At 40.2% G+C, this 13,870-nt stretch overlaps 1 protein-coding gene across 1 annotated transcript; it reads left to right on the forward strand.

Annotated features, from left to right (window-relative positions):
• The first annotated feature begins 1,165 nt into the window (after nt 1–1,165).
• Nucleotides 1,166–10,405, forward strand: ggt5b (gamma-glutamyltransferase 5b). The gene is made up of 12 exons (XM_084571957.1): nt 1,166–1,515; nt 3,145–3,272; nt 3,371–3,466; nt 3,932–4,127; nt 6,272–6,432; nt 6,538–6,684; nt 6,807–6,937; nt 7,351–7,538; nt 7,660–7,751; nt 7,858–7,967; nt 8,057–8,167; nt 8,366–10,405. Exons 1-12 carry the CDS (start codon nt 1,187–1,189, stop codon nt 8,510–8,512), a joined length of 1,836 nt encoding a protein of 611 aa, XP_084428083.1. The 5' UTR covers nt 1,166–1,186; the 3' UTR covers nt 8,513–10,405.
• Nucleotides 10,406–13,870: the final 3,465 nt, after the last annotated feature.

Consider the following 13,870-nt stretch of genomic DNA (forward strand, 5'->3'; position numbering starts at 1 on the left):
TAAATATTTAAAAAAAAAAAAAGTTTAAAAAAGGCAACTGGACTTGTAGAGTTTTTTGAGAAGACGTTTCATCACTCATCCGAGTAGCTTCTTCAGTTCTTAATGTTTTTGGATATTCATCTCAAGTTAAAGCTGAATGCTGCTGATAAGAAAAATGCGCCTCTGGAGGGTTGTTTTGATGGTTAATCCCTTGGCAATCAATAAAACCTATGCTATGGGGTGGAAATGCCTGGTCTGGTCTGGTCTAGATGGGTGCTACATGTCTAAGTGACATCCACATGAATGCCAGGTCCAAAAGTTTCCCAGCAGAACATTGTGTTGCCACAAGATGGTCAATGTTATTTACTTCTCCTGTCAGTGGTTTTAATATTGTGGCTGATCGGTGTATAGCTGCTCAAGGCCTTCAGTGTCAGGACCGTAAAATCCTCAAGTTCGTGTCAAGTTGCCTGTGAAGATTCTCAGTCATCCAGGTCATGGTATATACAAAAAAGCATTAAAAAAAATCAGCTGGACTTGTAGAGTTTTTTGAGAAGACGTTTCACCACTCAACGGAGTAGCTTTTTTGGTTCTTCAGTTTTTTTGGCTATTCATCTCAAATTAAAGCTGTATACTGCTGATAAGAAACATGTGCATCCGGAGGGTTGTTTTGATGGTTAATCCCTTGGAAACCAATAAAACCAACAGGCTCATAGTCCGTATGAGCGTGTTCCGTGTGTCTTGCTTTCTAAGTTGAATTTAAACAAAGATATTAAATCCAGATACATCAACTTTACATTCAAACGACCACAGCAGCTAGACCTGGCTCTTTCTGAAGCATCTGCTAGTTCTCACTTTGAATATTCCTCTGTGGACCAGGTCACTGACTCATGGTTCACATCTAACAGACATGTCATCAGACTGTTTCCCACATACTGAGGGTAGTGAGAAGAACTACTCGAGTAACGAGGAAATTAAAAAAATGTATAAATAAAATACATAAATCGTTATTGCTCAACAGTGAAAGGAATGGTTTGTGCTAATCTCTGACAAGCTGACTGGAAATGACAGGGCTTCTTAAAGACTCGTGGGAGTTAAAAGGGCCTCCCGTGACGTACATTTAGGTTATTTCCCCAAACTGTGTCTGGCACAGTTTGTATCAAATGGGGGCCCCTTTTATGTGTTTACTTTCACTTTTGGAAAGTGGTGGATGGAGAGAGGAGGAGGAGGGGTAAACCCACGATTGGGATTAGAAGGGATTTCATTGAGCGTGTGCGCACCACTGAGGCAGGACGCGGCAGCAGCAGCAGCAGCAGCAACAGCAACAGTTTACCAGCAGCGCAAGGTTTCCTCCACGCAAAGTGAAATGGCTAAATCTAAACCCTGGCTGCTGTGCTGCTTCATTCTAAGCGGGCTCGTTTGCGTCGTCGCCCTCATTTGTCTGTGCGTCGCCACGCTTATTGACGGAGGATGCTCCAGCGGCAGCTTCAAGCATGCGGCCGTGTCCGCAGACTCTGAGCGCTGCTCCGAGATTGGCAGGTAGGAGACAAAGTTACTCTGGGTAAAAAAAAAAAAACTTTTAAAGGGGAGAAATCGGGCTTGAGTTTACTTTAACGCAAAAACAATCAAATTGAGGATACTTTGACAACATAAAAGTACATTGATTTAGTTTTATTATAAGAAATCCAGCGTCTTATTGGTTTTTTCTAATTATTATTATTATCAGTCATATCAGCCTGCATGTCCCTGCTCCTATGGGTGAGATATAAAGCTGAACTGAGCCGTGGCATAAGCAGTTTAAGAGATTTGATAGGCTCTGTTTGAAGCGCAGAGATAACACCAGCAGAACTGTGAACAGAAGGACATGTTGATATATTGCTAAGTATCCTGTAACTGTAAAAGGAAAAAAAAAATATATGCCTCTTTGTTATGATGTGTCAAGATATAGTTGGCACTCTCTTCCAGAGAAGGTTATTTTCTTTGTAGTGAGTCATAATGTGCACTCAATCAATCCATCATCACGGAAACTCTAGGAGAGAGAGAGAGAAAAAAAAGGTGATCTGTCTTTGTTTTCTTCCCCATGTGAGTGTAGCTTTTTCCGGCTTTTGTGTGCGGTTTATGTCCTCTGCCAAGATTTGTGAGGAAGCTCATTTCCCAGTTCACTGCACAGACACCGCTCAGGTTCTACGGGAAGATGAAACTGAGACAACAGGCACTTTAGCCCACTGAGGGGGAGAGAGGTTTTAGGAACACACCTTGACTTTTTGACGGGTGAACCTCCTGACAGTGTTCATTCCTTTAATGAGACAAAGCGTTAAAAAACACCTGGTGAAAGAGCTATGTGGTTATTAAAAGTCTGCAAGTGGTGTATACATAGGGGTTTAGTCAAAACAGGCATCTAGGCCTCTGTTACTCAATATTAAACTGGAGAAAAAACTATTCAAACATAATTACAATCTGACCTGTCCTCTCAAACACCCAGATTGTTTTAAATTTTTTATTTTTTTCTTAATTAACAACAAAACCAGGCTGTAGTAACTTAACCTTTATCAAAATATGGGCCAAACTGCGCCACGCTGTTTGCGCAATACTTATGTGATTCATTTTGTATGTCCCGTTGCCTTTCCTTTTGTTGCACGTTGCAGGGCTCTGAGCTGGACAGACCTCTTACAGAGCCACAACATTCCCACCACTGCTTGCTCTTGTCGCTCAGTGAACGCGTCTGAGGCCATGCCAATCCCTCAGTGAAAAGACCCATTCAGGTCTTTCAGACATCAGACATGGCTCAGACAGAAGCTTGCGTGATGTTTTGTGTAGTATAATTAAATTAGACTGAAATAAATTATGATTAAACTGTGATTTCTCTAATACTTAACCTCATGGTTCAAGTTTTTAACAAATGAAAACTTGTGTTGGCTTCCTGGTAATGTAAGTTTCCTAACTTTAACCTGAAGCATCAGGGCATGGTTTAAACTTGCCACTTGGCAGCACTCATAGAACTTTGTCACTCTGATATAATGAACCCTGGGGTATCATTTAGCTATCAGACCAAGTTTTTGTGTGTGTCTGCACTTAGGTGGGCAAGTGTGTGGTGAGCAGCCGGGAGACTTAGTGACTGATCTTTGTGTTCATGCGTTTCCCATAAATCTAGTGAAACATGTTTTCCAGGAATATGCTTCAGCAGGGGGGTTCAGCAGTAGATGGCGCCATTGCAGCTCTCCTGTGCACGTCTGTGGTCAACCCTCAGAGCATGGGCATCGGAGGAGGGTCAATATTAACTGTGAGAAATAAAACAGGTGAGTTGTCCATTTGTTATTTGCGTCTCCTGAAATTGTGTCTCCTCTAAAATAATAACTGACCGGGCTAATGATTCAAATTGCTGACCTTTGCTTAGGTCATGTTAAAGTCTACAACTTCAGAGAGACTGTACCGCAGTTGTTCAAGACGGACCTGTTAAATGACTGCCCCACTACGTTCAGCTTTTCCACAGGTAAGCAGACCTGTCCCCTCCCTCTTTCTCATGATGTGCGAGTGTAAATCGAACTGGCACAGAGAAATGCTTTAAGGGACTATTTAGTTTTGTTCTCTGAGATGAACTTTTACGCACATTTAGCATCACTATATAAACAAACAGCACTATAATCCAACTTGCAAATCATTTTTTAAGTAATGTATAACAGACTAATGTTAGAACTTTAGCAGCCACCTGTGAGTCACATATAAGTGGCCATGTGAGGGTTATAGTTTCTGATTTATCTGCTTTTTACCTCCTTGTTTATTATAGTGTGCAGTTAACCATTTATGAAAACTTTAGTGCTCTTGTTGTTCTCTGGCAATAAACATTTTGTTGACCCAAACAAACGCTGTCACCAACCGGAGTCTTTAAAACGGCTCCGCGTTCCCATCGCTCGTCTAACTCGCCTGCACCTTTTCCCCCCACGCCTGAATGTCGCAGGCAGCAAGTGGATCGGCGTTCCCGGAGAGCTGAAGGGCTACGCGGCAGTTCACAGACAGTACGGGAAGCTGCCCTGGGACAAGCTGTTTGAGCCAACGATCAAGCTGGCCAGAGAGGGAATCCCCATGCCAGCCTTTCTGGGAAAATTCCTCAGCCTTGACATTGTGAAGCGCTATGTGGAAAATTCACCTCTGTGGTACAGATTATCACTCACTGTAAAAAAAAAAAGCTTTCAAATTAACGTGGATCAGGCTTGTTCCAGTACATTCCACATATTCTTGATCAATTTGGGATCTGGTGAATTTGGAGGCCAGGTCACAAGATATTTACTTCACCTGTCAGTGGTTTTAATGTTGTGGCTGATCGGTGTATATCCAGGTTATTAAATGTTACTTTGGTGATTTATAACAGATAAAGAGGATGAAAAGAGCCAGAAATGTAAGTATTAAATGTAGAAGAAGCCTAGCATTACTGGAGGACAGAGGCAGAAAACTAAGTCAGTGGTGGTAGGTGCTATATTACAGGTGAGTAGGCTGGCATAATTAGGTTTCATAATTAGTTTGGAAAAGTAGGTATAGCAGTCAGGTAGGAATGTATGGCTGTAAGCAATGAACACTGGGCAGGTTGATGAAGGCCTTCCCGGAGCAAAGGGTTCTCCTATAATCCCTGCTTTGACAAATTTTGCCCTCGCTTTATGTAACATCTTGGTTAAAAATTTACTTTGAGAATTACACATTGCATAATAGCTTGCTGCCATGCCCATATCTCTCAGTGAATTATTCTAGCTCGGCACACTGGTGCGCATGGCTGTTCTTAGCGTGAGCGGTGTTTACTGGCCCCGGGACAAGAGAAGTGTTCATCTTTTTTTTTTTTTTTTTTTTTCCCAGAAATGTTTGCGTGTAATGTTGCCTTTCCCCAGATGTGAGATTTTAGAAGGAGACTTGCCAGGGGGTTTTAGTGTGGTGTGAAAAAAAAAAGTACATTTTTGGTTGTTGGATGCGCGGCCTGATTTGTCAAACAGTCTGTGCACAGATGTGGGCTTTTTGCGTACTTGCGGCCACGCGTAATGGTGCGCTGTAAAACTATGAAACAGTACGGGGTAATCACTACAGAGCTGGACGATGAAAATTATATTTAACGCCTAAATTTAACTATTGCTCATTACAAAATAGCTTTAACACGAGTAAACGAGTCTTGTTCTGAGTGAGTTTTTTTGACATGACTAAGATTCTGAATCACATTTAAGAAGTCAGTTTCTTGGCAGGAACTGACCCGGTCATCTGTTGCTTGGTTGCCTCTAATATACACAGGCATAACATTATGACCAGTGACAGGAGAAGTAAATAACATTGACCATCTTGACAGTAAAATGTTCTGCTGGGAAACTTTTGCACCCGGTATTTGTGTGGATGTTACTTAGACATGTACCACCCACCTAGACCAGACCAGGCACAGCCCGACACAGGCAGACACACAAATACGGTTTGGGAGAAACTCAAGATAAACATGAAACACAGCACGAGATGTTGACATGGCCTCCAAATTCACTAGATCCCAAACTGTCCCAAAGTATCTGTGGGATGCACCGGATGCAGGCACTGCTCTCTCCCTGTTTGGGGTCAGCCCTGCCTTGAAGTTTGGTGTTTGCATAGCTTGTGCTTTTTTGGCGATCCTATAGTGCGTACGCCGATGAGAGCTATTTAAACTTTTATAATGCAGAACCAGAGAAGAGGCTGTTTTAGACATGACGTCTGCTCTGCAGTCATATTTTCTAACCTTCCTGTGAAGTGGCACAGCTCTTCAGTGACCAACATCAAGTCCTTCAGTTTGTAAAATGGTAAACAATAGTGAAAAGCCAAACGTAAAAAAAAAAAAAAAAAGCAAAGCAGAAACAATCACTTCTGACCTGCAAGGGCTCACACGTTTCAGGTTATCTAGCTGTTACGCGTAATCAACGAAGCTAAAATATCCCAAAGATGTCACGTAACAACCACTGGGTGATGGAGTACCTCTTTGATACACTGTACTCTCTTTATTGCTGCAGTGGCAAAATGAAATATGTGAACCGTTTGGAATTAATGGTCTTGGTAAAAAGTAAATGAACCCTGGATGTGATATTTGTCTGAGCCTCCGTTGCCATCACTCAACTCAAACAAACATTTCTGGTAGCTGCATATATGACGCATTGCCCGTTCATGACCCGTTCTCCCCTCAAGGACTTCTTCAGTTCAGCTATATTTCAGAAGGCATGCTTTGATTTGCTTTAACCCGAGGTCAGTGTTTGTTTTGACGTCTGATTTGACAGGTCTCCCTCCCCTCACTGTTTTTTTTTTTCTCTAGTGAAATGTTATGCAACAAGAACAAAACTGTTCTGAGCAAAGGAGACACATTGAAGTTCCCCAAACTTGCAGACACCCTGGAGAGCGTTGCAGTGAAAGGGGTAGATGAATTCTACTCTGGCAAGATAGGACAAGACTTAATCCACGACATAAAAGCTGCAGGTTGGTGCAATGTCAGCTTCTACAAGCTGGGGGTGTGTGTTTGACTTGGTGACCGGTAAATAAAATATAGAAACTTGCCTTTTATACAGTATATGTTTGTCTTAGGTGGGACGATGACAATGAAGGATCTGCAGTCCTTCCTCGTGCAAGTGGACGATGCATGGACTGTTCCTCTGGGAGACTCTCTGATGCACTTTCCTCCGCCACCTGCAGGGGGCGCCCTGCTTGCCTTTATTCTCAGGATCATGGAAGGTTTCATGCATTGCTTGATTACACACCAATGAATCTTTGAATCTTTGATATTTGCATGTGTTTAACACTTTGTGGAAACATTTAAAGCAAGTTTAAAAGCTTGCTGCCTTATTTTTCCGCAGGATTCTCTTTGACTCCAAACTCCCTGGACGGCGACAAGAAGATTCAGCTGTATCATCATTACATAGAGGCAGCGAAATTTGCTAATGGACAGAAGAGGAACGTTAATGATCCTGAATTTAATAAGATGACGGTTGGTGATCTGAAATAATATACAGATGACAGTTTAAATATAACAACAGTTATCACTCTGATAATAAGACAACAAGATCTAGGGGGTAAGAGACAGCCCAGACATCATTAAGTTATCTTATTTACTAAAGTCACATGTGGATGTGACCTTCTGGATAATAGAAACAGTGGAACAAAGCATGTGTATTCTTCATTAGACGGGAACGGAGACTGATGAGCCTGCATTGGTGTTCTTCAACAGAACTTAGTGGAGTACTTAGCAGCCAAAGAGCTATCTTACCTGATTAAACTGTTCAATTAATTATAAAAATGCAGTCCCAAAAGAAGTACACATGTTAAAAAAATAACTCAGAAAATACAGTTTACAGCAATTACAGAGTCTCATTGTGTGTCTTCTTCTTCTTCTTCTTTCAGAATGCAAATCATTTGATTGATCCGTCCTTCATTAATCGCATCCGGGAGATGATTTCTTCCAACCGCACTCACAATAACTCGTACTACGACAACACCAAGCCCTCTCTGGATCACATGGGGACCACACACGTGTCTGTCCTGGATGAAGATGGACTGGCGGTCTCTGCCACCAGCACCATAAACCAATTGTGAGCAGGAAGACTTGTCGGAGACGATTTGTAATATCTACTGCCTCATTATAGGAAATGATGTGACGTGCATCCATCCTCTGAGCAGGCCGCGCGTGTGTGTTTGTGCTGTGTTCCGTAGATTTGGAGGAGCTGTTTACTCCCCACGAACAGGAATCATTCTCAACAATGAGCTGGCTGACTTTTGTGGGAGAGCAGACGCGCTGAGGGCAGGTAAAGTCACAGACACGTACATAGCCTTTCAACATGGGACAATTGAATTAATGTAGACATTGTCTCTTTTCCATCTGATACCGAGCGTAATTGTTGTCGTACGTAGGTGAGCGGCCTCCCTCCTCAATGACTCCGGTGATACTGGAGTCAAAGTCTGGAGGGATCCTTGTAATTGGCGGATCGGGAGGAAGCCTGATTACCTCAGCGGTGGCCTTGGTAACTCAGTAATTAAACTCAGTTTGCTTCCTTGTTTGTTTGCTCCCTTGTTTGTTTGCTTACACATTTATTTTATTTTCTTCTTGCAGTCCATAATGAACCACCTGTGGCTTGGAATGAACTTAAAAGATGCCATTGAAGCTCCTATATTGTTTGTTGAATCAAATAACAATGTGAATTTTGAACGTGGTTTTGACAAGGTGAGGTATTTTCATCCTTTTGATGACATTCAAATTCACTAGACTGTGACTGTCTATCTAATGAATAAGGTTCCTATTTATAACAATGGATTTGGACAGAGATTATCAAGACATAATCCCACAAAGTTAATTTATCTGTAATCTGTTTTCAGAAGGATACGTGGTATTTATTTGTGTGTGTGTGTTGTGTACCCTCAGTCTGTTATAGATGGCCTCAAAGCTCTTGGACACACAGTCGGGGACTGGAAATACTTTGTCAACGTGGTCAATGCCGTTGAAAAGGAGCATGACTGCATTGTGGCTGTATCAGACAGAAGGAAGATAGGAATGCCCGCTGGATACTAACCACGAGGATGCCTAACCTTTCCAGCAATATCTGCCCTTAAGACTGACTGAAACTTTGGCCTTAAAAAACAATGAATGTGATGCAGGTCTGGTGCTCTGGCTCTTTCCCAGTGGAGCAAATGAGCAGCGCAATCAATTAGGAAACAATACACCTTAAGAAGGTAAATCCAGAGAGCACTTTCATTTTATTAAAGCTAATTAGTTTTTTAAAATAATTTCTATAATGAGATAGCAACACAATCGCCATAATACGCGCCGAGCTCTTGACGACTGCTAATAAAAACAGTCAGACGGGGCAAGAAACAGGAGATGTTGAGATGATCTAATGCAGATTGTTTAAATCATCTTATTAGGGGCTAAAATGTAAGCACTCATCTCAACTTTCCAGAGTAAAAATGAGCAGAACTAAAAGTGAATCAATACACATTTCCAACAACGCTGCTGTGCAATTATTAGGAACATCAAAATAAAGCCATTAAACTATTACAGGAAAAAAATGCAGTATTAAATGTGACTACATCCAGTACACTTTCTTCCTCAAAAAGGACGCAAGAAAAAAGGAAGCAAGCGCCACATTTCAGCTCTTGACTGTTTCACTGTGCCTTTCTATGCGCGTGTTGACAAATCTCGTAAAAACCTTAAAATACGCAGACTCTGGCGCACCAAACCGACATCACAGAAAGAGCAACAATGAAGGCTTACTAGCCTCGTGTTGCCTGTGTCCGGCCTGAAACGTTGCACTTAATTCCATCACAAAACTAAAAGTAATGGCCAACAAGCACTTATGTTCTGCAGACTGAAGGAGATACCAAGTAATGCCAGAAGGTGGCAGTAACAGGAACACTTTAGACTGAAGATACGAACCATAAACAAAGCAACCCCTGCACTTACCATCACGTTGATCGATTTGACTTCAGTTTTATTTTATTTCCAGAAGCCATGTCGTGACAATATTTGTGAATAACAGAATTTATAGATCTTTGGGCCCCGCAAAGATCGGGGCCCGACTAGTGCTAACAACGTGGCAAAATGTAAAAACTAAAACTACTAATGTTCACCAACAGCAACATTGGCTAACAACAGACCTACGCTTGTATGGAGAATAACATCAGTTGAGTAATGAGTATGAAAGTCAATGTCTTGACAATTTCTAAGAACATTTTGTCAAGTTTTGGGTATCCGGAGGGTTACTTTTTTCTTCTCCAAATAAATCTGGCTGACCACCACAGGGTCAATTTAAAACCTGCTGTACTTTCCGATTCTCAGGTCTCTCGTCCTGTCAGAACTCTTTTTAGTGCAGGTGCTGACTGTGTTCCCAGATCTCAAAAGAAGGACCCAAGCCGTAATCATTTTTCTTTTAAGGTCATTAGACCATAGCAGATGTACTCATTTTGATTCCAGTCACAAGGCTGCAACACCTCTCCTGACCAACGTGGACTGTGTCTTTATTATTAATATCAGTGAATGTTACGTATGCTGACTGAGCCATGTTTACTATAGATGAGCCGTTTAACCCTTTTAAGGTGACATCCTGACCGACACTGTCTCCATGCTGCCCAATCAGGGAACATCGACTGTGACCTTAAAGATTTTACTGTACAGCTTGTGAAGCAATATTTGTCGGGTTACAGTATTCATATAGTGATCCCAATAAAAAGATAGGAGTATTTTTACAACACCAAAATCTAGTTTTGTATTTTCAGTATTTTTTTCTGAATGTTTTATAAAATAATGACACTTTTTTTACGACTAATAACAGTGAATGTTTGTATTTGTCACAATAAAACATCATACAAGAATCTCTTAGTCTTGATCCTTGAAAGTCAGCTGAGCTCAAACTACTACAAAACACTTTTCACTGCAAACTACATTGCTTTAAACATTCAGATCGGCAATAATCTACTTCATGTTTTCCCATTTGCCTTATTTCAGGGTAGCACCGAGACAGAGAAAGCAGTAATGAGATACATTTCAGTAGAGAAACTTATGAATTAGTAATGATTTCTTAAGTGGATTCTGCTTCCTTCTCCTTTGAGGCACTAGATGGGAGTTATAAGAGCATGCAAATTTCAGTCTGTGTGAAGCACCACTGTCTTTGTTGTATGACAAATGAGTTAATCTGGATAAGTTGTGACTCCATAGCTTCAGTGTCATGATATTACCCTCTTTGTATAAATAACAGCCATTTAAAGCAGGCATCGTTTTACAGTGTGCGGAAAATGCCTCTCTCCGTTAATGGCCTTCGACTCAGAGCAGAGGCAGTGGAATGATCCTGCGATGACTACCTACAGTTTTAACCACAAAGACCCTTGATGAAGCGAATTATCCCAACAGCAGTTATTCACCGTTTTTATATCTGATTTTTTTTGTACGTCTGTGTCGTTATTTGCGTCCGTCACAATGCCATCCAAGGCAATGAGTCAGATTAAAATTACACACAGACTTTGATACACACAGAGACTTGAGGTTTTTTATTTTGCCTAGAGGGTTAGTAAATTGGCCTGTCTCAGTCGCACAACTCTGAAGTTAATAATAAGGAAGTGGAAGTGAGACTGTGTTTAATTGGGCCTTAAAGGGAAATTATGTGACTTGGTCATTTTTTTTTTTTTTTTTTTTTTCATACTCCATCCTCTCAGAAATAATTGTAACCACAACATGACTGAGCACATTTTAAAACTACTTTTGGTAAACCAGTGGGATAAGGCACATTCAAGGTAATACGGACATGCATGATTTGAATGTGGTAAGACCGTAATGAAGACCGCTGCGTCTTGTTTGGTGCAGTGGAATGACTAGGATTCTTGCATGATTGGTGCAGATTATAACTTAAAGTTTTGTTTCCATTGACATTTTTGAAAATTCAATTACTTTGTGAATAGTGACTGAGGACGCAGAGGAAAACTGACCACAGTGTCTGTGTAGAAAATGTAGTAGGCCTACTGTTGACTTAGATAGATAGATAGATAGATAGATATGCATTATGCTGCCTTCAAATGGGGTCGTGTATAACGTGTTCACAAGAAAATGGCCTCCTCATATAGAGTTTCTTAATAAATATAGCAATATGTTGGAAAATATTGATATTTCCAACGTCCTCAACCTTTCAGTGTGCCTAGATCGTTAGCTAGGTTGTTAGCTTGCTAAACTGCTAGCTGCAGTGGCTTCTGGACGCAAAAAGTTGCCTAGAAGTGGTGTTCATATGACTTATGGTCAACATTACTACTTGACAACTAATTAATTAGAGGCTTTGTAATTAATTAATCTAGATTAATCACATTTTAATTGCATATTTGCCTAAAAAAGCAACATTTTTCAATTTAAATGGATTTTAATGGACGACTGAATCAAATAATAGACACAGACATGAATATTGTAAACTCAAGCTCTTTTAATGTTTGGGAAAATGCATTTAATTGTATTTCAATTCAGTAGAAAAAGAAAGAAAATATCCCTGGCCAAAACTAAACTAAAACAGAACCAAAGTTAAAGTGCCATTTTAAGTACTTTAAGTACTTTTTCAGAACGGTATTGACTTTGAATGGTTAAAAAAAAAAAAAAAAGAAAGAAAGAAAAGTTTGTGCTGCTGACACGTCTTGTCTGTACTCGGACCGGGACTGCAGTTTCTGTGCTCACTGCAACATGCTTTGCATTTAGATGGCTCCTTAATATCAGTTGTGCTTGTTTTTTTTGTTTGTTTTTAGTTTTTGGCACAATTTTCACAAAACTCCGCTTTTATCAAGGCTTCCATCAGGTAGTTTTTTTGTTTTTTTTTAAATAAATTTATTTGCCTTCCCTCAGTCCTAACCATAGATATATATCTATGAGTCCTAGCAACGATTCCTCCATTTTGGTAGCCGTTAACGTTAACCGAGCTCTGACGTGTGCATCGGTGTAATCGGTGTACCAGGAAATCGTGCACCGACAAAAGTTCCGCGTTGTTTTAACGTGTTATTATTATTATTATTATTATTTTGGAATTAATTAATCGTAATTAACGCGTTAAAGTCCCACCCTTAGTGTTAACCACACCAGTTCCAGATGAAAGCAGCAACACTTAAACGACAGGTAATTCCAGCTAATTTATATTGATCGTAGCTGTCGCACAATCAGCAATGACTCTGAGGTCAAGTCCCCAGTATGATGGCGGCAGTATTACAATGTAATAAAAGACCAGTTTATCTGCTTAGCATAAGGATTAACATTGCACTTTGAATGTTGAGTGTTAGCATTTAACTAGAAGTCCTTCTACAGAGCCGTTGGCATGGTTGTAGACTTTCAGTCTTGTTAACCATTAACCTAGGTTGACGTGAGAACCTGACATGAGGAGCAACTAATGACAAACTTAAAAAAGCTTCTGTCTGACACAGTAGAAAATTACAAAAAAACAGCATCGACGGTACAGTGCCTATTGTACACATTTGCTAAAAAATTAATAAGACATCACTGCTGAAAATGAAGTCAAATCACACTGGGAGTTTAATTTATATACTGTATATTTTAATAAATATATGGTAAGTGTCGTGAATATTAAACCACATTGTATAATAACATATGAACCAGTCATCCATAGCAAAAATCTGATATTTTACACTTTTATACATTTCAATAATTATGTAACACGTTTACATTCCAGATGAGCAGAGTGAGGAGGGGCAGCAACAGCTGTTCTGTTCTTATGAGGTCACCGCCGGTCATTGCACTCTGGGGTTTGGGAAATTACTGTAAGTCATTAATGTATAGTCTATAGGACTGATTGTCCCTGAGGTGTTAAAGTCCTTCATTTTAACAGCAGCTCCTCTCCGATATCTCCATCATCTCATATGAACAACTCTGGTATGATATGTCAAAGTTTTAAAATGACTGAAAATTAGAGCTGAGTTCTGCCTTTGTATTTGTTAATTTATTTTTTTCCTTTTAATATGCCCCTTTATTTAGAGTTCTGTGGCTATCATTAAGGTGTCACATGCCAGATCTTTACTGGAAAACAATGTACATACACAGCTAATGATTTACAAAAGTGCTTCATAAATAGGTATAGGAATTATATAATTTTATGGCTGTGTTTAGGGAACATGGTGTTTCAATGGTAAATAGAGATTTAAACATTTACAGGAATCTTTGTTTTCATGTTTTTTAAAAAAAAAACAAAAAAAAAACAGTAAAGCCGCCCTTCAAAATACCATGCAATGTTTTCTTTTGCATGTTTGTTGATCACATTGAATGACGAATACTGTAGGCACTGGAATCAGCCGAGGCACTGTGTGCAGTGTGTACATTATTTGAGCTTAAGTCCTGAACATCTGGCTGACCCTGGCTGCTGGTTCTTTATGAAGTTTCTAATCTGTACGGTCATACCAT

This window comes from Chelon labrosus, assembly GCF_963514085.1.
Source record: "Chelon labrosus genome assembly, chromosome: 22".
Lineage (NCBI taxonomy): Eukaryota > Metazoa > Chordata > Actinopteri > Mugiliformes > Mugilidae > Chelon > Chelon labrosus.

What these genes read in the sequence shown, in the direction of transcription:
- ggt5b (XM_084571957.1), top strand. Translation starts at nt 1,187, where the DNA reads ATGGAGAGAGGAGGAGGAGGGGTAAACCCACGATTGGGATTAGAAGGG. An exon ending in CGCTGCTCCGAGATTGGCAG is followed by an intron (nt 1,516 to 3,144) that starts GTAGGAGACAAA and finishes CATGTTTTCCAG; the next exon opens with GAATATGCTTCAGCAGGGGG. An exon ending in GTGGAAAATTCACCTCTGTG is followed by an intron (nt 4,128 to 6,271) that starts GTACAGATTATC and finishes TTTTTTCTCTAG; the next exon opens with TGAAATGTTATGCAACAAGA.